The sequence below is a fragment of the Phyllostomus discolor genome, chromosome 1 (assembly GCF_004126475.2).
Source record: "Phyllostomus discolor isolate MPI-MPIP mPhyDis1 chromosome 1, mPhyDis1.pri.v3, whole genome shotgun sequence".
In the NCBI taxonomy this organism is placed as follows: domain Eukaryota; kingdom Metazoa; phylum Chordata; class Mammalia; order Chiroptera; family Phyllostomidae; genus Phyllostomus; species Phyllostomus discolor.
The window spans coordinates 31,060,997-31,087,721 of NC_040903.2; the positions used below are offsets into that span (position 1 = coordinate 31,060,997).

A 26,725-nucleotide genomic window follows, 5' to 3' on the forward strand; every position below is an offset into this window, starting at 1 on the left:
CTGGGGGCGCGGTTGGAAAGGTGGGGAGGGTGGAGAGCAGAGGGGGAGGGTCTACCTGTCTGATGACATTTTGCAGTCAGATGCAGCTACAGAATACTGCTTAGCTGGGGAGTGTAGCCTACTATTAAAGATGTCTTTCCTCGGAGCTTGGGATTTTATGAGTGCAAGCACACATCTTCCTTGGCAAGTCACTTTACTAACCTCACCATTCCTTATGACCAGAGACGAAATGCGGACCCTTTCTGGTTTCTGCTTCCCAATGTAGTCGGCAACCAGACACAGCCGGGGTAGGTTTCTTTCCATTTCAGGGCTCTTGTTGGAGGTGTGACTGTGTGCGAGGCGCTGGAAAGCTTGTTCTGTAATTACTCCTTGATTTGCCTCCGGGAATGCTGTACAAGCAGGACAGTCTGTGCGTTCACGTGAGCTTGTCAGAAGGTAAGTGATCCGCCGCCCTGCGGACAAGAGCAAGAGAATGTGGGTCTCCGGGCAAACGGGTGGCATTATTTTGTCCCAAGTCAAAACTCCTATTTTAAGTGAGTAGTTATGGGATCTTTGTTACTGATTGCCATTGTAGGCATATCTATGATACGGGATGCCACCCCAGACGCACCCAAGTCAGTGCAATCACTCCCCAATTTAATGAGACACACGATGCCGATGCCGGGGCTGCATGACGGGTTCCCAGACCCTGAACCCTCACACCCACGAGGCTCTTGCCTCCCGGGCGCAGGTTTCCCAGAGGGTGGACGGGGATGGGGTCGAGAGGTTAGTTGGCTGCAGGGAGTGGGCGGGCAGGCTGGACACCCGGTGTGTGTTGGGGGGCTGGTGGTTGTTGGGAAGGGCAGATGCCGGTGAAACGCTCTAGTGAGACCCAGACCATGCCCGATTCCAAGCTGAGCCCAGCTACCCAGCACCCGAGGCGTCCCCAACCCCTCAGCCACAGCATTTGCCCCGTGCGGGCGCAGCGGGACCCCGGCCAGCTCCCAGTGCTGCCCTCCCCGGCGCCCGTCATTGGCTGAGCTGTGGGTTCTGGCCCACACGTTGTCTCCCTCGGGCTCACTGCTCCATTTTACCCGCGGCTCACGGGGCCCCGCACAGGCTCCCGCCGCCCCTACAGGCTTGGCGCTGGGGGCGGGGCCTCGTGTAGGACGCCCAGGGATTGGCCTCGGGAGACGGGGGGCGGGGTCGACCCCGGAGAAAACAGCGCGCGCAGCCCGGGTGCAGTCCCAGCCGGGAGTCTGAGCCCGCTCGAACTGTACGTCTGCACCTCTCCAGTGCTCTTTTTGTTGGTTTTTTTTTTTTCTTTCGGCCCCGGAGTCCCTCGGCCGAGTCCTCCCGCCCGCTTCCGCGCAGTGCGAACCTCTTCCCGCCCCGCAGCTCGAGTCCTGCGCGGAGCAGCCCTGCCGGAGCGGAGATGCGCCTCATTCAGAACATGTGCACCATTGCCGAGTACCCCACTCCGGGCAGCGCCGCCGCGGCCGATTACTGCCTGGGGGCGGCGGGCCGCCGGCTGGTCAAGATCGCTGTGGTGGGGGCCAGCGGCGTGGGCAAGACCGGTGAGTCCTCGCACTAGGGCGAGAACCTGGTTATCTCCGGGGCTGGACGCGGGCGGCCCCCGCTGGGAATTGCGGGCAGACGAGGTAGGGGAGTTGTGAGAGGTGCAGCTGCCCCTTCGAAGGGACCCTAGCCAGCATCTCTTCTAACCCCTCCTTCAACAGATGAGGGAAACTGGGATCCAGAATGGCCAGGCGACCTTCCCCGCATCACCGACACAACGGGGATTAAAACTTTGGGGTTCTTGAGCCTCTGGTAGTGCCTAGCCCAAAAGGGGATTTAGTGAATGTAATCCCTCCTTCAGGCCTTTAAGATTAGAAAGACATTTGTCTGCTGGAAGGCTTAGGTGCGGCTCAGCCTGGCTCAGAGGAGGGGGTGGACCAAATGACCCTTTCGGCTGGACAGAGCTATAATTCACCATACCTTCTAGCCCTCTGTCCATGTGTCTGGAAGAAGGGTAGAGCTGAGAGGGTAGGAATTTCACTTGGTGGCTGGCCGGCTTTCTCTGGGAGAATTGTTTTACAGGCCGAGGATGGGGTGCGGATCAATCGAACTTTAGTGCCAGGTTTAAGCCTCTTTCCTTTCTCTTTTCTGACCTGTAGCCCTGGTGGTGCGGTTCCTCACCAAACGATTCATTGGTGACTACGAAAGAAATGCAGGTGAGCATAGAAATTTGAAGAAAATACCATCAGCCTGCACCAGTTCTCATTTTTCAGTGTCTCCCAGACAGGTTCCTTCAGAGTGACAGTCAGCATCAGGATCTTGCCACATCCAACTTTGCTTGCCCCCTCCCGTGCTCCCCGCCCCCCGTAACTGCCATCTGGCCTCATTCCATTCCAAGCCCATTCATCATTTTATCAAGTGCCTGAAAGTATTCCCTTTGGTATGTTTTAACTATGGGGACCCCGGTTGGAAGCACCCTTTGTTCTGAGGAGCCTCTCCCTTCAAAACACGCCTGCAAAAGTCATAAAAAAAAAAAAAAAGATGGTCACTCCTCCCCCCACCCCTATCCCTCTCTGCTGGCTGCCTTTCAGAGGTGACCTTTTAAAGCAAAGGCCAAAGGAGAGCAGTTGTAAATCTAAAGTTCTCTTTTCTTAACAAAGAAAAATGACTAGAATTTTTAGGAGAGTTCCTGAATAAATAGAGGACACTATTTCAATCCCTATGATTAAAACTAGCCATTGGGGAGGCTTAAGGGCTTTCAACCTATGTTCTGTTAGCAAATTGTTTCATTCCTTAGGCCACATGAAGTACCTATAGGGGATTATTTGAAATGCACTATATAAACCATCCCACGATAAGGCATGGCAGCCTCTGCTTTGATGTGGGGCTGGCTATGGTTATGTCACATTTTTACTGCAGTTGGTAATGTTGGCTGTGCATTTATAACAGTATTTGCTGAACAAGCCATTGTATCTAATAGCTAAAATGCAAATATATGTCAAAGAGTGATAAAGCACTAAAATAAAATAGAAATCCCACACATGCTGAGCAAGAAAATTTGCTTTAAGGAAATACTCTACATATGGAAGTTCTGTTTAAAATTAGACAAATCAGCTTCCAAGAACTTGGAAACTTTGCCTTGGTTTTAATAAATCCACTAATAGGGAGTTAAAATTATAGTTGTTTCCCAAAAATTTGAATTAAGTCCATTGTCTAGCATAAATTATAGCTTATTTTTGTGCATTGGTTCAGGTTGTAATTTTTTTCTAAGTTAAAAAAATCCCACCATGTTTTCAAAGTTGTACAAGAAGGATGAACATAATTTTTTTTTGTCTTGGTAGGTAATCTCTACACCAGACAAGTCCAAATAGAAGGTGAAACTCTGGCTATTCAGGTTCAAGACACTCCAGGTATTCAGGTAAGAAGCGGTGAGACATGTGACTAAGTCAGTGGGGAGTCTACATGGCTGCAGAGCTGTTCGCTTCTCAAAGCACCTCCTGCTGCAGAAGGAGGGAAGTTTGGGGAGTGAAGCTGAGGCTTTTACATGTTTGACACTTCAGTCGTATCTGGCTGTCGGTCAGCCTTACCCTAGCTTAATTTGGGAGAGTTGGCTGAGGGGCAGAAATCTTCCCTTAGGAGGATTCTACCCAGCAGGAAAGACCAAATCAAACGCACTTGGAATTGGCAAAGTTTCCTTGCTGTGGTTAAAAAGATCGCTTTTTACATTTGTGTTTGCCATTCAAAAAAAATCAAACATCTAGGTATAGTCTCCAAATACTTGGAATCTCTTTTTACTGTGGAAAGTTACTCTACAGACAAAAGAGCCATGCTAGTGTGTGTGTATGTGTGTTTTTTTTCTCCCCCCTCTTGAACTGGGCAGTTATCCAGGTTTAAATGCTTCCAGCTCCTATCTTTACTTCCCCAGACTTACTGTCTAGCCAGTTAATTTCCCATTTTATGCAACTACAAAGTCTCTCTGCATGGAGTTCTCTGCAGGTCAATTTTCCACTTGAGTGTGGTGAGCTGCACTGTTATTTATTCCAGCTCTGTGCAGCTGGATCAACATATTGTCAAGAAAGCTGAAGTGTGTGGGGATATAACTTGTTTATGGCTTGCGACCTGGCATTACTGTAAAGAGCTCTTTTGAATTCTCCGTCCAGCCAAGCCAGGGCTCTTTTCTACACTCGCCATTCACCTTGCCATCACCTCCCTCTTTCAGGTCCACGAGAACGGCTTGAGCTGCAACGAACAGCTGAATAGGTGCATTCGCTGGGCAGATGCTGTGGTGATCGTTTTCTCTATCACCGACCGCAAGAGCTATGAACTCATTGGCCAGCTCCACCAGCACGTCCAGCAGGTACACCTGGGCACTCGGCTGCCCGTCGTGGTCGTGGCCAACAAAGCTGACCTGTTGCACATCAAACAGGTGGATCCTCAGCTTGGACTACAGCTGGCTAGCATGCTGGGCTGCTCGTTCTATGAAGTGTCCGTCAGTGAAAATTACAACGACGTCTACAACGCCTTCCATGTCCTGTGCAAAGAAGTGAGCCACAAACAGCCACCGAGCAGCACGCCGGAGAAGCGAAGAACCTCCCTCATCCCCAGGCCCAAGTCGCCCAACATGCAGGACCTGAAGAGGAGGTTCAAGCAGGCCCTTTCTGCCAAAGTGAGGACTGTCACCTCTGTCTGAAGCAGAGGCCCTCAAGGGGGTTTGGTCTTCCCAGGAAGAGAGTCTGAGGTTCTTCCAGTGCAGGAACATTGAGTGCTGGCAGTAGTTCACGGTTCCAGAAGGGGCTGGAGCAGGGAGGCCAGGAGGGCCTATGGAACTGGTGCGGAAAAGGAAGCATTGTTCTGAGCAGGGGGACAGGACCGATGAGGCTTGAATGAGCCCACTGAGCCACTCTGTGGATATGTGAAATGTACTCCATGTCTTTTCCTGTGGAGGGGGAGGGGGCGTTCTTGCTTTGGATTTTGTCCTTAACTACCTTGTAAATGATGATCAACTGTAGTTTCACCAAATATATTGATGTGATTTACAGTGGGGATGAAAGAACAGATTGCTCTCAAAGGCTTTCCTTTTTTTTCTTCTTTCTTTTCCTTCTCCCACCTACCCCACCCCCCACCCCAAAGGAAGAATTGCTTTTCTCTTACAAGGACGATTTGCATTTCTGGAACATTATTCCTTATAGATTGCCTTTCCAACCTGAAGGGTACCCAGATTTCTTTTTAAAGAACAAAGGAAAATATTTCCCCATCCCCCCCAAAAGGGTGGACCTTACGGGCCACAATGTCGTGTACCCAGACTCCTGTAAGTTCATATGGCCTGACATGGTAGAGGCTGCTTCGTTGGGCCGAGGTTCAGTGGTTGGGAACTCAAACTCTTCAGCCCCAGACTTTGAGTAGTTGTGAGACTGTATAATTTAAAAAAAAAAAAACTTGCATTGGGTACAGGAAAAAAAAATGTGTCCATTGAATTTGGTGTGATTTGTGTAAACGGCACATGGCAATGACCTTGGGCTGTTTCCCAGGCCTGGTTGCGTCATGACTCAGATACAAAAACTGTCTTACAGCGAGTGAACAGATGCACAAACCCCCTACACAGATGCACTTTAAAAAGCCACTCATGCTTTGGCTTAAATTGTAATTAATTTATTTTATGTACAATAAATCTCATTTTAAAAGAACAGATGTCTGACTTGGTCTTTATCGACACGCTCACCTTTTGCCCTTCAAAGAATTACTCGGTACGTTGGGTGTGTTGAGGTGGGCATCCCGCCTTCCAATGGTTATCACTCTAACGTCCCAACCCAAGAGGTGCATGGTGCTGTGACTTCCACTTTGTAGATGAGAAAACAGGCTTACAAATAAGTCGAAAATCTTGTCAAAGGCCACAGCCTGTGAGTGTTGTAAATTGTAGTTCGCCACTTTGTATTAAAGAGCACGTCTCCTGTTCATGTCCTTGGTGACCCTCCAGCGGAACCGGACAGGGCTGCGTTTTAGACTGGGAGGACATCTTGCCTCAGCCTTGAAGATGTCAAATCTCTTCTCTGGGTATGCTGCTTTCAAAAAGTACTTTGTTCTCACTGTGGAAACTCGGAGCCACTGACCTGGGTCGTTTGGGAGCCCCTCCCTCATGGCGCCTGCCACCAGAGCATGTGCTAGAGCTGCCAGGCCACTCATGGGTGTCCTGGGCCAGAGAGACCTTCTGTGCAGGCTAAGTGAGTTGCCCCCTTTAGGAGCAAATAATCACCCCGATGTTTGGGAGGTGCTTGCACACACCTGACACTCACTCCTTGGGAGAACCCTGCGGGAAGCGTGCAGGAGAAACTATTCTACAGATGAGAGAAACAGCCTCTGGTTTTGGGTGATGTCCTCAAGTTCACACAAAGAACCTGGAACAGTGTCTTTGGACTAAATCCTAAACTTAAAAATAAGAAGGCCTTTTAAATGGGAAGGCCAGCAGGTGTTTAGGCGAGCTATTTGGGAATCGGTATTTTAGTTAGGACACAAAGAAAATGGGTACTTACGTAGTGAGTGAGAGAAGGGGCAGGGGAACAGGAACCATGACATCAATAGAGGGAAGGCAGTTCAGTCAGTGCGGGTAACGGCAGAGTGATGTTCACTCTAAACGGCGTTTTCAGGTTTCAGCCCTGAGGTCATCCGCACCATAGTCATCGCGGTATCTTCATAAAAGTTCTTTGGGACACAAGGTTGCTCAGACCCCATGCAAAGGTCATTTCGCCCTCTTTAACATTCCAAGGTTTGAGGTATAAGGTGAGCAAGGCAGTTCCTTGGGCATAGCAGCGCCAGCTCTGGTTTAAAGTGGCTCCATTCACACTATCGTTTATGATATTCAGTGTTCTGATTCCTTTGTGATATTTCATACAGAAGATGCTACGGCAAATACAAAGTCACGGGATGGAGAGAGGCAGCCAGAATAGCTGCTGAGGGCCCACTGTGATACGGTGCCAGGCTTCTAAATCTGTTTTCTCACAGCGTGAATACCCCATCTGCTCTTGACAGGGTTTTTGGTGATGCCCTGAGCCCTAATAGGGAGGGCGATTTCCAATGCGTCAAGCCTAACTCAACCTGTGTTGGGGGCAGGGACGGAAATGGTGCCGACACGAAAAGCATTTCAATTCAAAGGCAGTGACAAGTGTCTCCGACTAGTGTCTGCTCACTTTTATTTCTGTTCATTCTATGTGGTTGCATTTAGAACGTCCAGTGAGCGAGAGGTTAATCTCTCTATGTTTAACAATGGTCTCCTGCCCAAGTCCTGGAATTAAAGACAGAGAACTTTCCGGTGGGCTTTCTCTTGCAAAGGTGCTGGGCAGTCCCTGCACTCCCATTTATTACTGACACGGGGCACCGTCCCCGCTTCTTCCCGTCTGTCCCACACCTGCGCAGCCCTCTCCTGCTCCCTGGCTGGGCTTCGAGCTGCACCTCCTGGCGCCCATGGCTGCCCCTCACCTCCTACTGCGCTGACCTCAGTTTCTCATACTTCACCTTGGAAGTCTGGGCTGGAAGGGGTCTGAGAGCGCTGTTCCATCCAGAGGAATAGAGTGGTTTATTCTAGGTGACGGAGGGAGAGGGAGAGAGAGGGAGAGAGAGGGAGTGAGCTGGAAACCACACGAGTACCAGCTGTGTCTACTTTCTCATAAATTTTTGCTTTGTGTTTTATTACCTTTGCTCCTCTCATTATTAGTACAATGTCTCTTAAACCCTGTTTCTGTTTTTAAATGATTTTCTTTATTTTAAGATTCTTTTAATTGGTCCCTTACCAAAGGCACAGATGTAATTCTTAAAATGGACTATGAGGTGGGCATCGTTTCTCCCATTTTATGGAAAAGGCGATTTGAGGGCCATGCACGGTGCACAGGATTGGCCGAGAACCCCACGGCCGGAAAACGGCTGAGTGTGGGTTCAGGTGCAGCTTTGGCCCCAAGGCTGTGTTCTGCTCGCCTTCCCGTCGTAGCACACAGTAAGCATTCAAACTGTTTTTAAATTCCTGAACTACGACCAAACAGCACTGAGCAAGCCCCGCTCCAGCCTCCATGGCGGAACCCCTGCTCTGCCACCTGGGGAAGGGGAGGGAAGGGAAGGGAAGGGTGTGTGTGTACCGGGCAGGCGGGTACAGGGAGGGGGGTAGAAGTGGAAGCAGGGGAGTGGAGAACGGAAAGGATTAGAATTTTTTGAGCATTTATAACGTGCTAGATTATAAATTATCTCTTTTAATCTTCTGAAGAAGCCTGTGAGGAAGGATTCCCTGGTGAAGATGAGAAAAGTGAGGCCCCGAAAGGTTAAATTACCTTCTTAGGGCCACACAGGTAGCAGCAATGACCGTTTCTATGCATTCCAACCCCACACCAACCCCGCAATCCGTCGTCAGTCCGTCTACGGAGACACGCAAGGGAGGCTCGGAAGGAGCGGCAGGTCCAGGACTTGCCCTCACGTCCGTCTGTCCGTCCGTCTGACGTCACAGAACAGACCCAGCTCTGCTGCTCTCAGCAGATCCCCCATGGAGCTCTCCTCTCTGTCTTCCACGTGCTGGCCCTCCCCGCCCTGGCCCGAGTTCCCGTCCTTTTCTCAGTCTTTCTGTGGCTACTAGGAGCTTGTGGCTCCTCCCTGGCCCGAGGCCCACCTGGCTGCCACAGCCACATCTGCTGTTGCCATCAGCCGGCTGCTCACGGGCCTCCAGTCCCAGCTCGGTAATAAAGACATCCAAGCAGGGGTGGGGCGCAGCCCACAGCCCACAGCCCGTCTGCCTCAGAACCGGATCCTGGTCTGTCGTGATGTCTGGCTTTCGAGTTTCCTCCCTGCTGCAAATCAAAAACATTCCCAACACTTTGTAGCCTGTCCGGCGTGGCGCAGTGCGGAGCTGGCTGACCCTTCTCGGCCCTCCTGGCCCCTTGCCCACTGGCAGCTGCACGCCCAGCCCAGGGCCCACCCAGCCAGCCCCCAGCTATGGGTGTATTTACAGTGAGCCCTTCATTCTCGTGAAAAATGGGATTTCGACATTCACCTTACATTCCAAAGGGGGAGAAAACCAGTGTGTTTTCCGGACAAATGAACAAGCTTGTGGCAACTCCCTCAAAACTGAGCAGCTGGGTGACTAACTCCCGGTCCTGCCTCTGCGCCTGTGGGGAGGAGGGGGCTGCCCCACAGTCTGCCCAGGAGTCAAGATGGCCTCTCGGATCCGTCCAGAGGGCACTCACTACTGGGCTCTGTTTATTCATCCATTATAAACAACCCAGGAACACTGGTGTTTTCTGTCCTCCCTTCAGCGTCTAAAGAGAGAAGCTTCCAGAAAGTCCTTCTTGTTCTCGTTCCTCTCCTAACTTGGTGAGAAGACAGCAGGATTGGGTTTATCACTGGCTGTGGCAAGATCTCATGCTCCCTTCTCAAATACCCTCCATCATCTGGTTTCGTCTTTCAAAATTCCCTTTAAAACAGAGATGACGTTTCTTCACGTTTCTTCAGCAGGGATGGCAGATGACCCTTGTGACACTGGATTATTTGTTGTTGAGATTCTGCTTCTGGTCATCCATGTGAAACAAACAGCAGTGGTCATGGGGGAGGCCTGACAGAATGCTCTGTCACTGGGATGACATTGCAATGGGAGGCCCTGAGGTAGACGGGGCAGCTCCATGGGCTCTGGCCCCCGGGTCAACCCTTGGCTGACGCAGCTCCGCAGCACGTCCAAGCACCTCTCTGTGCGCACTTTGTTTGCCAGGGAAGCGGACTCCGGCAGGAGAGTTGACAAAGGCAGAAGTCAATTGCTACAGAGTATTTACACCTCTGACAATTGTGTTTAGAGAGTGGCCTGTAGGTTTGGCAGAGGTCTGCGTGTGTGTGTGTGCTTGCTTTGGCTCTGCTCTGCCGGCTGGGGTTTAGCAGGTAAACCCTCAGACTCAGCCAGAGAGGAGAGACCAGCACTGCCACTCGGCGCAGCCCTTGAAGCCACCTGTAGGTAGCAGACATCTGGGAGAGGGGGGATCCCTGGAATTGGTGCATTTGGATGAGGTTCAAACGCCGGTTCAGGGTATCAGTCTCAGAACCCACACATTTACTTCGTGGCTGACATTAACGACAGAGAAAGTTCATTCTATTAGAGACACAGGCCCTCCTCGAGCAGGCATGAGACGTTTACCACAATAGTGGTGCTCTGACACGCTCTCAGCCAGCTTGCCATGTGCCATGTTCTTCACAAGTTTAATTAATTCTTCTAATGCTCATGACAGCCCAGAGCGGTAGGTCCTACCACTGTCCACCTCACAGTCAGCTGAGACCGGGAGAAGTGAACTATGGGATGCCGTGCGGATGGAGAAGGCTGCGGGAGGCTCTGCCAGCAGGCCGGTGCGCTGTTTCCCAAGACCCCTCTTCTTCCTCATCTGGTGAAGGCTCCCAGCAGGATTTATACCAAGTTCCCATTACGTTCCTGCTTTGAACTGAAGAAGCAATGCTTTGCCCTGTGCCTCCCACCTTCTTATTCAAATGAAACTCCGGTCACTTGAAACTCCTTCCGTCTCACATCTTCCCCAAAGCCTTCTGCTACCTGGTTGCCCACCCCGCTCGGTCCCTCCAACCAACCACCACAGAGATGGGAAAGATGATTACAAACCCAACTTCTGACATTTCCCTCCACCCCCAGAGGCTGCCTGTGGCCATATGTAACACAGTATTGAGAGCGTCATTGGGATAGAGTAACTGCTTAGTGATAACATTTACAATCAGGAACTTCCACCTTTTATCATTTCAGAATAGAAGCTTTTGAATGTTCTTCTTTATTTTTCTTTTTTAAAGAACTTTCAGCCCTGGCTGGTGTGGCTCAGTGGATTGAGCACTGGGCTGCAAACCAAGGAGTCGCTGATTCAATTCCCAGTCAGGGCACATGCCTGGGTTTCGGGCCATGTCTCCAGTACGGGGGTTGTGAGAGGCAACCACACATTGATGTTTCCCTCCCCCTCTTTTTCTTTCCCTTCCCCTTTCTCCAAAAATAAATTAATAAAATTTTAAAAAATAAAAGAATAAATTAGGGTGCAAAAATACATTAGAGCCACAAAATTGATATGGAAATACAATACATGTTTGCTATGAAAAAAAAATTGAAACAACACAAGTACATCAAGAGCAAGACCTGCAATGTTCACAGCAGCTCGATTCGTAATAGCTCAAACCTGGAAATAACCCAACTGCTCAAGACATAAATGGGTAAACAAACTGTCATGTATCTGAACAACAGAACACCACTCATCAATAAAAAGAAAAAAGAGAGAAAATTACTGATATACAACAATATGGATAAATCTTAAAAACATTTTACTGAGCGAAAGAAGCCAGATACAAGAGTACAAACTGATTCCATTTTTATGCAATTCTAAAAAAGGCCCAACTAATTTATACTTTCAGAAAGCAAATCAGTGTTTGCTTAGGTGCTGGAGGCAGATGAGGAAACAGACTGGAAAGGGACACGAGGGGACCTTTGGAGGTGGGGGAACGTTCTATTTCTTGACTGTGGTGACAGTCCCACCGTGTACACGTTTACTGAAACTCTTGGAGCCCTGGCTGGTGCGGCTCAGTGGACGGAGCACTGGCCTGTGGAGTGGGAGGCTGCAGGCTTGATCCTGGTCAGGGCACATGCCTGGGTTTCGGGCCAGGTCCCCAGTAAGGGGGTGTGGGGGAAGCAACCAACTGATGTTTCTCTCCCCCATGTTCTCTCCCTCTCTTTCTCCTTCTCATCCCCTCTCTCTAAAAATCCATAAAGAAAATCTTTTTAAAAAAATCATTGACCTGTGCATTTCAAACAAGACCACCTTCATTGTGTGTAATTTATACTGCAATCAAGTAGACAAATTCTATCAGAACAAAAACTCAAACAACAGGATTATGAGCTGCTGAGTAGGCTGTAGTTAAATATTAAATAAGAATAAATATTTGAATATATATATAAAAAAGAGCAAGGCTCCTCCCTTCTCTTAGCCCTCTCACTTTATACTTCTTCCCAGAGGTAGCCACTTGTTAGCAGTTTCGTTTTTGTATTTCCAAAAAGTTTCCTTTGCAGAGAGACACATGGTTTAAAATTTAACCTTGAGCGGAGACTCACACAGGGCCCGCGTCAGGAGAGGCACCAGCTGCTGGGTCTGTGCGAGCCGCAGGGTCACGGATGTGTCTGGCTCAGCTCACTGCCGGGGCGGGGACCCAGCGGAGCGGCTGGCCGGAGCCAGGGGCTCGTGCGGTATTTGGGAGTGAATGGAATGACTGACTGAATGAATGAATGCAGATAGATGTAAGACACATAGCAGGCTACTTCTTTTTTTTTTATTTTAGAAAATACTGATGCTTTCTTCAATTATCATTTCTTTTTGGGTGCTGCCATTTTCTCATTCAAACTCAAACTTCTAGATTAGCCCAATGGAAGGAGCCCCTGAGGTGTCCAGTACTGAGCACCATAAAAGAACTGGCGTGAGGTGGAAAACACACTCGGACGGAAAAAAAGTCAGTTCTACAAAACCTGCTTTGATTACAACCCAGAATGATTTCCAGCTTCCTAGTTTTTCCATAAAACGACAGTGATTTGTTGAGAACTGAAAGACACATGCTTCGATTTACATTTTATTTCCTCTACCTGTTTAATCCACACTAGACGCTGTTTCAGCTTTATCTCCTTCTACAAACACCTTTTAGGGATGCCAGAAATTCCCATCAATCACTCACCTACCTACAAATGTCTGGGTTAACTTTTGCTGGAACTCTTATATAATTTCACTAGGTGGTTCTAGGTTTTTCTGCTATGGCCAGAAGAAAAATTTAGATGTACAGAAAAGAGAGCTTTGTATTTCAATAGGGACTAAATCACAAAAGTTGAAGGGGTTAGGGTTCGAATGTAGACTCCCTGGGACCAGATACCTGTAGGGCCTTCCTTCGGCAGGGATGGGGGCCTTTCACAGGCTGAGACAGCCCTCCAACCAGCCTTCTCCCACTGTGGTTCCCAGGAGGCTGGGGGCCCTGCCAGCACACGCACGGGCTGGGACAATGCAGCCCTTTGTCATGTGGGGCGGGTTTGCAGTCAGAGCAGCCCCCGCCCGCTCCGCCTGCCTCCCCTTCTCAGACTCGGCTCAGACCGAGACGGAAACAAAGCCTCAGATCCCATTTACAATGGTCCCTCCCTCAGTAGTGTAATCTTAAGAAAAAACCCAAAGTTTCCTCACATTTATAATTCTAAGGCATGTCTAACTTCTTTTTGAGCAACTGTAGATCAAAGGGCTTATAATCTACGAACACTCCCCAACAGGCATTTATTTAGAATTATTGAACTTGTAGGCGGAAATCAGGAAGATCACAAATAGAAGATTAAGAATAAATGGGAATTATTATGAATTAGACCAGCAGACATTCGACACCTCTAGAGGAATGAAAATAATGTTTTTTTTAAAGAATCAAGAATCCAGCCAACCACTTCCCTGTGTGGTTCTCAAGACCCTTTGGACAAAATTCAGCCATACCAGGGACACTGGATTTGGAGGCATAACCTGAACTTGAAATCTGAGGATCAGTATTTCCATCTCTGGTAGATCTTGTCTTCTTAGGAGGTGCTCAAGCGCCAAGATCTGGATGCAGCCGATCAGTTGCAAATATCAGCTCGGGGATGTTAAGTGGCTTCAGGAGTCGCGTGGACAGCACAATTACCTGACAACAGGAGGGGCAAAGGCAGTGCAGACAGTTAGGGGAGCGATCTCAGGTTATTAGGGGATGAGAAATAAAATGCAACACATTTCTTTGGGCATAGGCATGGAGTGGGTACTATGGGAAAAAAGGCAGGAGGCGGCAGCTTGATGCCGCCGGACACTAGTGTCCTGGGTGGAAGGATGACCTGCGGGACAGTGGGGCTGCGTCTACTAACCCTGTAACCAACAGGCGCTGAGAATGGCCCACCCCAGCCACCGCCTTGCTGCTGAATTGAATTGGATCATACTGTCGCTTTGCGATCCAGTAATTTGATCTTGATGTAGAGGTTTCTCCCTCTTTCCGGGAGCGTGGCAAGGCACACTCAAGAGGTAAATGCTGCTGTGGGTGATAGTGATGATGACTGCATTAATTACACAGCAGAAATGTACTGCTGCATAGTTCAGGAGGCCACAAGCCCAAGGTGTTGCTGGCATGGCTGGCTTTTTCTAAGGGCCCTGAAGGCAACTCCGTTCCACGCCGCCCTCTTAGCATCCTTGTGTCTTCACATGGTCTTTCCTCTGTCCCTGCCCAGTTTCCCGTCTTCATCAGGACACAGTCAGATAGTCTCCCTAACGACCTCGTCTTAATCTGATCATCTATGAAGACCCGTTTCTTTGTTTTTTAATTTGAATATTTTATTGCTTTTTCTACTACATTTGTCCTACTTTTCCCCTCTTGGTCCCCCTCCACCCAGCCACTCCCTCAGGCGACCCCCACGCTGCTGTCCATGTCCACGACATAGGCCCATTTCCAAGCAAGGGAACGTTCACAGGTACCAGGGGCTAGGACTTCCACATCTTTTGGGAGGGGGACATAGTTCAACCCATTACAATGGTATAACTACGATATCAGCTCATATTTATCAGTCCTTCTGATATGCCAGCTCTGAGGATGATCTCTTTTAATATCCATTTAACCTTCTTAACCCTACGAAACAGGTAATATATTATTCTTATTTTGCAGGTAAGGAAAATAAAGTGCAGGAAGGTTAAGAAACTTGCCCAAAGATACAGAGGGAATAGTTAAGTCAGGATTCTAACCCAGGCAGGCTGGCCTGGGTTAGCATCCAAGTGTCCGTCTGGTCACCTCTCTGTGGTCAAGGGCTCCGGGCAAGGCTGCTTCTTCTACCCCAGTCTACACGGACCTTTGGGTCTCTCTGGCCTGTCCCTGTGACAGGTGACCCTTCCTGCTTCCCTGAGTCTGAGCCTCTCCTCCGGGGCAGATCTGTCTGTGCAGCACAGGGGGGCTTCTTGCCCAGGGCGGGGCGGGGCCATGCTATGCTTTCTAACAGCCAGAGGTTTTGCATGGGCAGGTGTTGAACGCCACTAGATGAGAAGACGACTATGCGAAATGGGGAAGGAGGTTCTAGAATCAGAGTTCCACAGCCCAGCACCTGAGTGAGGACAACTGCAAGGCCGGCATCAGGCCTCGCCTTCACCTGGCTACTCCGCTTAGCCGTGCCCCTTGGGAGAGTACAGATTGATACTGCACACTTCACTGCCTCCCCTCCCACACCCCAAAATTGCCCCAGGTGTAACCAAACCAGGGAACTAACCAGCTCCCGCTTCCCAGCTCACTGGTCAAAAACAGCCCCCACACTCCACTGTGGAGCAAAAGCAGATGGCGATGCAGTCAAGGTTGGAGGGGAGAGAAAGAAGCACTTTACATTTTTCTTGCTGTTGTTAAGAGAGAGAGTTATTAAAACTTCTCCTGTTTAAAACAAAAATTAGAAGCAGCTATTTCACTTTTTCTTGAAAGAGAATTATTTTTAAAAATATATGGTTAATGTCAGCCCAGTCACATTTTTGGCAGAAAAAAAATACCTAAAATGTGTGCTCACATTTTTCCTTGAAAGCTGCAGGATGAGAGTTTGAGAGCAGCGAGAGAATACTCGCAGCCCCCATCGCCCCCACACGGTGTGGACGGCACCGGAGTATGTGGCTCTGGAGAGGGTCTCCACTCACTCCTCAGGGGCTTCTACGCCAAGCCTAACAGCTGGCTAAGAATGGTGGCTCTCCCGTCGGACCCCCATGGAGCCCAGCCCCACCACTCTGCCCTGGGGAAAAGTCACTCCACTTGGAGCCTCAGCCTGTCCGTCCCAGAAGGAAAACAACAGCCCCACGCGCACAGCATTGCGGCAAGGCTTACATAAAGGTCAAGTGTGTGTAACACAGGCGAGGGGTCGGCGGGGGGGTGCTCAGCAGTCATGAGCTGCTATTTTATTGTGGTTTTGTGGTTGGGTCATAGACGTCCTTTTCAATCTTATGAAAGCGAAGAAAAATATGCATCTGTTCATACACAGAAGATTCTGAATATGGTTTCAGGTGATGTTCATAGACAACCAGGATTCACAGACCATAAGTTCAGAAACACTTATTCAGATATTTTTTAAAAATACACACGTAAAACCAAAAATCCTTGGCACACTCTTTGGTAGCAGACTCGTGTGAGGTACTAGAGGCCAGAGTAACTAGTGTGCCAAGGTCCCCTCTTCTGCCCTTGTGACTTGCCCGTCCCCGCCACCACTGCCAGCCTCCGTCGCCCTTAGTTCCAGTGCCAAGGTGGCAGACTCTTCCCCAGCCGAGCCGAGGGCGAGTGTAAAGGCTGGAGTGAGTCTCTCGGGAAGTCTTGTTGGCAGGACTGGGGGACTTGGAGAGAACGGGCTACCGACTCAGCTGATGCGGACCCCATGGGAACAGCGATGCCTGGGCTGAAAGCACCCGTCACCCCTGGGGTTGTACACGGGGCTTCCAGCCACCCTGACAGAGACCCTGGGGTCTGGTCACCTCCACTGAGCTGGAGCCAAAGCCCAGGCCCCTCACCGCCAAACAAGCAGGCAGTTACTCCGCGTGTGGGCTGAGCCAAGGACGTCTGGGGCCTGTTCCGTGGAGGGTGAAGAGAAGCAGATAGAAAAGACGGGCGGCGCGTGAAGTAAGTTAGCAGGTCTGGGAGGAGCGGGGAAAGCCGTGCTGAGACCAGGGACTCTCGCAGGGTAGGACCGCGGTGGGGAGCATGGCCTCAGGCGTGTCCGTGCTGGGGTGGACCCCGGCTGGGTCACTGTCCCCACAGATGACCCCGGAGAAGTTGCTTAATCACCCTGAGACTCGATTTCTTTGTAAAGTGGGAAAAGTGACACCCACTTCTCATGGTTATTATGAAGATCGGATGTGAACAGATACATCAAATACTTAGCACGACGACAGGCTCTGGAGGGGCTGAGAAACGGTAGTCGCTGTTGTTTCCGTCACCCTCCGCTGTGTTCCCTGTCTGGCTCCTAGCCACCCTTGCCGCCCCCTTCCTGCCCTTTGGGAAGCCTGGTCCCCCAGAGGGCATTCCGGGATTTTAGAGTCTGAGGGCCGCTGGGCACTCCACACCCAGCCCCCTGCCGCCATCCCGCTCACCCTCGGTTCCCCATTCTCGCCACGCTCAACCGTACTCGGCTTCGCAGCTGGAACCCTGGAGATGCTTCTTTACATGGAACACGAGTTCCTGCGTACTCTTCCTGAAGACCTCTGAGTCTGCTCAGGCACCACCGCCTCCAGGAAGCCTTCTCAGACATCTCCTGCCCCCCGCCCCCCAGGCCTGACTGTGTTTTCGTGGCTGTTGGCATCGCCCTGTCTTCCCTGTTTCCTTAACGGAGTCTTTTCATTGTTCCTCAGCACAGGGCCTGGTCCAGTGCAGGTCCCTGATGTAACAAGAGGGGATCCTTCAGTGAAGGAACAAAAGCACTAGGACAATGAAGGCGGCAGTGAGTTGAGCGCGGTCAGCAGGACGTTTCTCCAGTACAAGACAGCTCAGAGAGCGCTGGGTAAACTTGTTGCAAATCAGTTCAACAAAAAGCTTATTTGTCTAAAATTCCTGTTTTGAAGAACAAGCAGGATTGCACTGCTAACATTTCTTTCACAATGTAACAGTTGATGGTCCTTAAGCGTTGTCCTCTCTTAGGCATCTTTTGGTTTTCAGACTGAGTTTGAGCCTTTTCAGAGGTTTCTTTTTCTTTCTTTTTTTATTCAACTAATGGCATTTCTGCATTGCTTGGCTAAAATACTCCTTAAAATTCTAAAAAATAAGGCAAGTGGGGGAGAAAAGCACCCTCCAAAATCTCAAAAATGATAAAGAAAAAGCTTGAGAGTCTGGAACTGGTCTGTGAGATAGGAAATGTAAGTTTTATAAATACAGTCATCAAATGTGTGACATTAGGCAGACTGAATGCTGGAGGATTCCTTTTAGAGAATCGGCTTTTCCCGGTAATCGAGGGCGCTGATGGAAATTCCCCTCTGCGAGACCGGCGTGGAGGGCACCAGGGTTCCCTGAAAGCCTCAGAGCCAAGTCCTTCAAGCAGCCTGGGGCTCCAGGAAGGCCCTGGCTCAGCTGGAGGAGGGACGGTTCTGTTTTTGTTCTCAGCCTGCCCTCCCGCTGGCTGGAGCAGGCAGCCCTGGGAGACAACCCCACCCCCCTCACTGTCCTGCCACTCGCCACTTCTGCAGGCCATCACTGTAATTTGTAAGTGCCAGCACCTTCCGGTCCTATTTCTGCAGGACACAGAGGAAGCTGGGCAGCCCGGGACTTAGAGTCTGTAACCCTCTGATTTCTAACACTGTAAGCTAAAGGAGAGCAAGGGATAACATTTGTCTCTCCCTTTTTCTTTTAAACCTGGCGGATTCTTCCCAGGAAGAGCAGCCCACACGTGCACAGGCACCAACACGCATCTGAAGCTGTTTGATGACTGGTTTTGAGCACGTATCATATTCAAACCTTTATCCACCCCCACACGGGCACGCACCCACCCACACACTCACGCACTTGTGGTTAAACATCAAGCCGTGTTCGTGAAACCGGCGGGACCATGGATTAGTCCAACGGACCTGACCGAGCCCCCTGGAAACCTCCTGTGGGCCGCCTGACCTGCTTTCGCACCAGAGGTCAGTGCGCCTGCTTGTTGGGCTCTCCTAGCCACTAGCTCGGGGAGTGGGAGGTGTCAGGTCTCCTCCTCACCTTTGTCCCCTCTGAGGTTTTGTTTTAGTTTGCTTTGTTTTTTAAGAGCAGGATGACAGCCATGGGAGGTGTTAGGGGGTGGAGGGATCGAGGAAAAAGGACTCATGGACATGGACATCAGGGTGATGATTGCTGGGGGTGGGGGGTCTAAGGGGAATAAATGGCAATGGAAAAAAGTACAATAAAAAAAAGAAAGAAAAGCCACTTGGCTCCTCTCCTTGGGCTTCCCGTCAGCTTCAGGCTAACCCAGAGCCAGGTCTCAGAGCCAGGGGTTAGGTGGCCTTGGGCCCCCGAAGTGGTGCAAAACTGTGTGAGCATATTTCAGGGTAGTTTATAAAGTTACATTCTCACCAAATATGTAGCCCCAGGAATGGAGCGCCGCACGCACGTGTGGGCAACACGCACATGTGGGCAACATGCACGTGCCTGGACTGGAAAGCGGTGGTGGACGGCTGGGTCACGCTGCCGCTCAGTCTCCCTGTTTCCCCAGCTGGCCAGCCCCTCTGTTTTCTGGGAGGGCCCCTCCCTGTTACTTTCCTCCCACAACCCCAGGATTCTGCCAGCTTCCTGGCCACCACCCAGCTACAGAGTTCAGCCCGCGGGGCTGTCTGGGCTCAGAGCCCGGCGCAGGCCTTCGAGGGAGAGAGACACAGGAGCGAGGGAGCCTGCAGGGCCTCCGGGCCGTGGCTGTGTGCGGTGGGGTGGGGCGGGGCGGGGCAAGCTGCCTCTCTGACCCTTTTTTATTTGTAGTCAAGAAAGAGGGCCTTCTCCAACCACCCATAATTCTCTCGTCAGCGCGTCCACCACCAGCCCACCCGACAGTGGAGAAAACACTCCCATTTTAGAGCATGGTCACAGTCCTATGGGAGGAGCAAGTGTGAATATGGTCTCTGATTTCCACTGTTTCGGGCAATCCTTCCTCGTCACGTTTGTGAAAGAGAATTCACTTCTGGATGTGTCATTAACGGATTCTACTAGCCTCCCCCGAAAGGGCTGATCCCTGAGGGCCTTCTCATCTCAGCCACAGCCTTCTCCCCCATGCCCGTGCCGCCTGAAGGAACCTCCCCCCCAGTTACTCCCACTGCAGCACGGGTGTGCTCCAGGCACTTGTCTCCGGCTGCAGTTTTCGTGTTTCGTGTTGGCCGCTCACTAGCAGAGTGTGAGATCCCTGGAAGCAGGACAATGTCTGGCTTGGTTGCTGCTCTGGCTGCGGCATGAAGGCCAGGGCCTGGCACAGAGCAGACGGACGCCCCACCAGTCCACTCTGACAGACATGCCTGTGGCTTCCTGTCCGTGGGGCCAAGCACACTCACGCAGGCATTAAATGGAGAACATATGGGTGAGTAGCAACTGATACAAAAGATAGGTGGTTTCGGTTGTCCATAATCCCAGTATGAATCAACAGGTCGGTGTAGTCCCCCGAAAAGTCACTTTTATCTACTTTGCAGTCACACAAGTAAAGGCTCCAGTGTCCAATATCTGACACCCAATGAACAGTCAAGACACCCAGCGCCAGGCCTTGTCTGCGGTGCCGGGAACGAGACAGTGAAGAGTGCAAAGGCCCGAGGCTGGGAGGGAGCGCCGGTAGGGCTGGGGTCGAGGTCCTGCAGGGCCTTGCAGGCCGTGCTGGGGGTGAGGACTCGCCCCCGTTGCCGCACAGCAGGACATGGCTCTCAGGTCCATTTGACTGTGGAGAGGGATGCCCTGCGGATGAGGACAGCCACCACCGTGGTGAGGGCACTCCAACCCATCTCAAGCCGGGGTGGGGTGGCTGTAGAGACCGAGGCTACTGAGTTTGGAGAAGAGCCGACCTGGGTGGGGGATCTGGGGAAGGAGGATGAGCCTGATTTGCTTGTAAATCCTGGGCAGCCTGATGCTGGGCCCGCGTGGACGAGTGAGAGTTCCGGGAGGCCGACGGGGACTCGTCTAGAGATGGCGCAGAGCAGTCACATCAGTGAAGCCCTGTGAGAGTCCAGGACGCTGCCATGGGAGGGGCACAACCTTGTCACCGGAGCTGGTCGAGTGGATGCTGGGCATTCAAGACAGAAGGAGTACTGACGTATCGGATACGTATATTGTCACTGTTTCCATGGATGACCAAGTCTGAGTCGCTCTCTTGGTTGCCAGAGGCGTCTCTGAGAGCCCCATGGTGCTCAGGTCGGTTTAGTCCACACACGTCCTCCAGCAGCAGTGAGTCTGAGCACAGGTGGCTCTCACGCGGGTCTGGCTTGTGTGCAGCCAGAGCAGCAACGCCCGACTTCTGCCCCAGGTCCAGGCAGAGGGAGCCGCAGAGTCCGGGCGGCCGGGAGTGTGTGGAGCTCTGAGGAAGGGAGATCTGCCTCCACAGGGCCCCTCAGCAGGCACCCAGGGAATCCACCTCCTCTCAGGAACCTGGAGGTCGGAGGGCACGAGGCGGAAGAACTTCTTGACATTTCCCTCTGGCCTGTTAACTCTTCGGGGGGCTTTTTGCACAAAGGACAGTGAGCAGTCAAGGAGTCTCCTTAAGCCCAGGGTTCTTTGAGGAGCTCTCTCTGCAGATGACTGAGCGCAGGTCAGATTGCAGCAAAGCCACCTCGGATTCCCGTTTCTGTTGCCAAACTCAGGCCACTCGGCTTTGAAAACGTCTGCACTTTATCCTTTTAGAGTGGGGATTAACATGTCTGTCAGGCTGTTACAATGCGTAACTGTTCTGAAGAGCTAAGAATTTAGCTCGCCGTGTTAGGGGCAGTGAGAAGTGTGCTTTTGGATCGAAAAATAAAAGTCTTGCCGAAAAGGCAATCACTCGTGAAACAGATCCTTAATGCTGCTGACAGGGCGGCTGTCAAGTGAGGCAGAATTTGCCACGTTATCAGAAGCTTTAGCAGCTATGACCATGACACGTGAGCATAACGGCAGAAAGGGTCACATCCAGTGACTGGTCACTCCCCTGCTCAAGAATCTCCCGTAGCTCCCTAGGTACCCGGGTCCCATTTCTCAGTTGGGTGTCTGGAGAACAGTGGGGACCAGGTCTCCTCTGCTTCACCAGGTGGCCCACTCTAACAGCACCAACGCAGGCCTCCTGCAGCCAATCAGGGTAGACACCACAGGCTTGTGGAGCTCCTGCCATGTGCTCAAGCCTGGGGAGCCGCAGCCCTTGAACTCACGGAGCTCACGTTTGCCTGAGGAGACTAGGCCAGCAGCAAGCAGAAAGCAGTAAACAGGCAGCTTGGTGCTGCACTGCACCGTATGGATTTTGGATGCCAGCAGAGATGCAGAAAAGGCCTGGAACAAGAAGCAGGACCTCACAGGAGGCAAGAAGGAGGGCACACTTGGCTGGCTGCTGTTACTATCACCTGTCGTGGTCATAGCTGGTGAAACTTCAGTAGCAGGTTGAGTTGGGAGACAAAGACACCGGCAGCCCCGGCAGCCAGGCCTGGGCTGGGACCCCACCTGGTTTCTGTGCAGTGGTGAGCAGTTTCCTGCACAAGCCAGCAGCCCGCCTGAAGCAGCAGCCACACCTCTCTGTTTTGCTTTCTGCAAACCATAGAAAGCTGCTCAGCCGCATGCAGAGGTGGCCCAATGCTGCACATACGCCCCCAGAGGCCAGCCACAACTGGGGGGTGGCGTGGGAGAAGAGAGTGTGTGAGACATCCCAGCCTCCTGGCTGCCCAACAGGACGATTCCGAGGTGCGTGAGACCCCTCCTGGGGCCCCAAGGACCTGGCCTCAGTGACACACAGCAGCACCGCCTCAGGGAGGCACCCGTCCTGGGTTTTCTCCCTCCGCCGCTCCTCTTTTCTGATCCCCTCTTCTGCTTCCTGGGATCGCCTCCCGTGTAAACCGCCTGCTCTCCCATCTCCGTCTCAGGGCGTGTTTGGGTGAACCCGCCGAAGCAGGGTTTTCGTCTCACTGAGTCACAGGCTCTGCTTCCCCGGCCAGGTCAGAGTCCCCCCCGAGTCAGGGCTCTCCTTTTCCTGAAGTCTCTCTCCTTGGCTTGCTGTGGCCTCGCACCAGGAGTCTCAGCTGCTCCTGCAGAGCGGGTGGGCAGGTGGCCCCTCGCAGGTGGTGATAATGACGAGCCACCGCCGATGGTAGGGCACGTACCAGGCACCTTTTCTCCACTTACCTTATTTAAGATTCATACCACCTAAGCCCCGCTTCCTAAATCAGAAAACAGGGCCTTGCTCTCCTAGATCACCTGGCTAGCAAAAGGCAGAGGTAAGGTTTGAACACAGCCCCGTAAAATCAAGAGATCCGTGTTCTTAACCACCAGGTCACCTATTTGGGGAGTAAGGTGGGACCCGACAGGAAGCTGTAGAGGAGAAAAATTCTACACTCGTCAATGTTTTGACAAGGCACCTTCCCCCACTCCTCCAGCCAGGTCCTCTGGCTGCCACAGAGGGGAGGTCGTCCGGGGATGCATCCTCCGGTACCTGGAGCTTGGAGAGCAGTGAAAATGTTTGTGGGATTCAGTGCTGATTGGACACTAGAGAACATACGCAGGAACTGGGAACAGGGACACTAGCATGTGAGCCCTGGGAGCCCAGAAGCAGGAGAGGACTGTGGAAGGAGAGCCCCCCGTTGCCCCCGCAGGGAGGATGGCTGGCCTGGGGCAGGCAGGAGGAGAACGTGCCTTGGGAAGGAGCAGGTCAGAGAGGAGCAGCCGGGATGGAGATGGGAACGCCAGGAAGCCGGATGAAGGGCCCCTCCCCCCCTTCCCACTCCCAGCCCAGGACTCTCATTCCTATCACTGATGACTCTGTACCTGGGTTCCTGGCTTCAGGGATGGCACGAGGTCCTTGATCATCTTGGCTTCGGAGACTGTGACTCCGCCTACCACGAAGAGGATCAGGAGGGGGTGGTCACCAGGATGAGGCCGGCTCACCTGCAAAACAAACCAGCACCAGCTTCATGCAGGTGTCGGTGCCGCGCCCCACATCAGGCATATGCGAGGCCCCGGGGCTGCTACCCCCATAACACAGGTGAGATGGACGACCCTTAGAGAGATTGTGATTTGTTAGCAATCAGATGTGTGGGTGGTGTGTGAGCCCATGGACCAGGGAAATGCATAACAGGTCACCTTATTACATCCCTTCAAATAAATATTCTATTAAAAGAGAAGTTCAGGGAGTGGGGGCTATTAAACAAGACGACTGAGGAGCACCTTATTCCCTCCTTTTCAGTCTTCCATTCTCAGCATAAACGTGCCCCTTCTTTGTTACATGGCTGTTTATTTCCTGGACAGGGCCTGCCACAGCCTGGGTTTACTTATTTGTTTGTTCCCTTGTTGTCTGTCTCCTCTACTAGAACATAAACTCTGCAAGATGGGGACCTCGCCTGCCATAGTAGGTGCTTAATAAATGTCTGTGCATTGATGAACAGTGGACGCCCTGGGGAGCTGGTGGTTGAGGGTGTAAAAAGATGAAAGAGACCAGCGGCCCGCTCTGGAGGAGCTTACAGTCTAGTGCAGACTTCACACCCCGAGGTCCTGCAGACCAGCCTCAGCTGAGGACGTATTCTCCGTGGAGCGCCCCACTGCAGGCTGTGGGGAATTCCTCCTGGGCCCTTACAGTTGCACCAGTGAGGCAAAGTACGCTATAGACAAAAACGGGAGTCACTCACGGAAACCTCTCAGGAAATGCAAAAGGGAGCACACCCTGACTGAGTGACTGATTAAAGGGGACAAGGAGGGGCTCCTGAAGGCAGCAGTGTTCAGCCCTATCTGGAGCCCAGAGTTGGCCCGAGGAGGGGCGGCAGGAGAAGGGGTCTGAACTGAGTTCTGGGGGCAAGCGTGCCCCAGAGGGGGCAGCAGGCTGGCGGCCCAGCCAGGACCTGGAGCATGGGGTCGTTATAGGAGGAGGATGCTGTCTGCCGGCAGGGCCACTAAAGCCAGAGGTGGGAGAAACGGGGTTCAACTCCAGACAGAGGTGGTGAGTGCACTCACTAAGTGGCATTCTCCAATGCATGTGCCCTGATGGGGGCCACTGGCCGGTTCCTAGGAGTCGCAGGGGCGGGAGGCAGCAGGCTGACTGGAAGCCCTTTCCTTTCTCTAACCCCTGTTCCCACTCCTTTCCCGATTGGGTTCTTCTGGCTACCTTCCCCGAATATACCCACTTTTCAGCATCTTATTTTAAAAACACTTAAAAGATATACATTAAGAGTTTTGAGTTACGTAAGTTAATCCTTGGCTTCTGGAGAGGAAATTAAGTATGGAAAAGAGGGGAGAGAGGGGGAGGGAAGGAGAGACTGCAAGGGCTGTATCTCTAAACCTCTTCCAGACAGGTGCTGGTGAGGAAGCACTGGAGAAGGTTAGGAAGCTCTCTGACCTTGGGGAAAGCCGGCCACTCCTACTGCCCACCCTTCCTGCCCTGGAGCCCCCCTGCCCTGGACTGCACCTGTGGACTCCCTTCTTCTGATCCTCGGACCATGCACTCAGGACAGTCCTGCTTTTGCCCCCGTGTCCCCAGAACTGCTCTCACTGAAGTCACCAATGGCCATCATGGGTAGGACTCAGCAGACACCTGGCCTTCATTTCTGTGGCATTTACAGCCGATGACATCCTTCTTGGCTACCACGATAGTACTCTCTTGGTCATCCCTTCTACCTTTCCCATTGTTTCTTCTCCAATTTCTTCATGGTTTCCTTTTTTGGGGGGGAAGGGGGGTCTGCCCTTTTAAATGCTGATGTCACTTAGGGCTCCATCTTTGGCCCCTTGCTCTTTTCACGTGATGTACCATCCCTGAAGGACCTCATCCACTCATATGCCTTCAACAGTATTTTACATACTTCCCAAATCTCTGTCTTGATCTCAGACATCTCGGCTGGGTTCCTGGATGCTTCCCAGGACCCCCGATCTCAACAGGGTTCACATGTGATGCACAATCTTCCCCCTTGTCCGTTCCTCCTCTTCACTTTCTAACAGCATCTCCACCGCAAGCAGTCACCTGAGCCAGACACCTGAGGATCGCTGTCTCTTTCACCTCTCAGGTCAAGTCTTGTTGATTCTGCCCCCTCAGATGTAATGATCTCTCCTTGATTTACACTGTCCCTGTCCTGGTCATGCTCGTTCCTTCCTCACTAGATTACTGACATAGCTTTCTAATTCATCTCTCTGGCCCTGGTCTGGCCACACCCCCACCCACTCTCCTCACTCCTGCTTGAGGAAGCTTGCTAAAATGCAAATATTTATGCCCTGGACAGGTGGCTCAGTTAGTTGGAGCATCATCCCATACACCAAAAAGGTTGTGGGTTTGATCCCCAGTCAGGGCGCATACCCAGGTTGCGGCTTTGATCCTGGTCAGGGTATGCACAGGAAGCAACTGATGGATGTTTCTCTCTCACATCGATGTTTCTCTGTTTCCCTCTCTCCCTTCCTCTTTATCTAAAATCAATAAACATATCCTTGGGTGAGGATTAAAAAAATAATTTTATTTTTTTACTGCAAATATTTATATATAGTGCCCACTATATTAACTATTTTTTGTATTATCTTATTCAATTCTCAAAACATCCTAAGGAGACAAACAAAAGCTTTAGTGGATTTTGCAGAGGAAGAGCTTGAACTTTACTCACAATGACACAGTGACTAAATTGTGGGGGCAGGGGCCAGAGTCTTCGGCCTGCAATCTAACACCCTTCAGCTCCAACTCATGCTCATTCTTTCCACAGGGCCTCACAGTTCTGAGGATCACGTTCAAACTCCTTAATTCAGTGCATAAGGCTCTTTTAACGTGGCTTTGCTTTAAGTCTCTATTTTTATCTCCTCCACACACACAATTTGCTGGAGCCATTCCCCGTAAATTGAGACTTGCCTAAATGCATGGTACTTATTTATTTGTTTTGGAACATTTCGTCAAACATGTGATACTCTACTAAGCATTTGTACTGGAAAGAGCATTTATCACAAGTGTTCAAATCGATTTATTTTCACGAGATATACAAACCTGTGCGATGAGCACCCAGATCAAGAAACAGAGAACTGGGACGCCGGAGACCCCCTGATGGCCCCACCTGTCATTCCCTCTCTAACA

At 51.4% G+C, this 26,725-nt stretch overlaps 2 protein-coding genes across 2 annotated transcripts in view; one reads left to right on the forward strand and one right to left on the reverse strand.

Moving 5' to 3' along the window:
- The first annotated feature begins 1,227 nt into the window (after positions 1-1,227).
- On the forward strand, positions 1,228-5,681 carry RASL11B (RAS like family 11 member B). The gene is made up of 4 exons (XM_028508109.2): positions 1,228-1,556; positions 2,157-2,213; positions 3,339-3,415; positions 4,217-5,681. Exons 1-4 carry the CDS (start codon positions 1,415-1,417, stop codon positions 4,685-4,687), a joined length of 747 nt encoding a protein of 248 aa, XP_028363910.1. The 5' UTR covers positions 1,228-1,414; the 3' UTR covers positions 4,688-5,681.
- Positions 5,682-12,027: 6,346 nt separating this feature from the next.
- SCFD2 (sec1 family domain containing 2) overlaps positions 12,028-26,725 on the reverse strand; it is a 318,375-nt gene continuing 303,677 nt past the window's right edge. The window contains exons 8-9 of the mRNA XM_028507539.2: positions 23,461-23,580; positions 12,028-13,683 (exon numbers count right to left, since the gene is read on the reverse strand). Of these exons, the coding sequence (XP_028363340.1) occupies positions 13,591-13,683; positions 23,461-23,580 (213 nt within the window). The 3' untranslated portion in view covers positions 12,028-13,590. The remainder of the gene's footprint in view (positions 13,684-23,460; positions 23,581-26,725) is intronic.

Bases quoted from the DNA above. Each gene is read 5' to 3' on its own strand.
- RASL11B (XM_028508109.2), top strand. From the start codon at position 1,415: ATGCGCCTCATTCAGAACATGTGCACCATTGCCGAGTACCCCACTCCG. The intron at 2,214-3,338 runs GTGAGCATAGAA...TTGTCTTGGTAG, and splicing joins TGACTACGAAAGAAATGCAG to GTAATCTCTACACCAGACAA. The intron at 3,416-4,216 runs GTAAGAAGCGGT...TCCCTCTTTCAG, and splicing joins AAGACACTCCAGGTATTCAG to GTCCACGAGAACGGCTTGAG.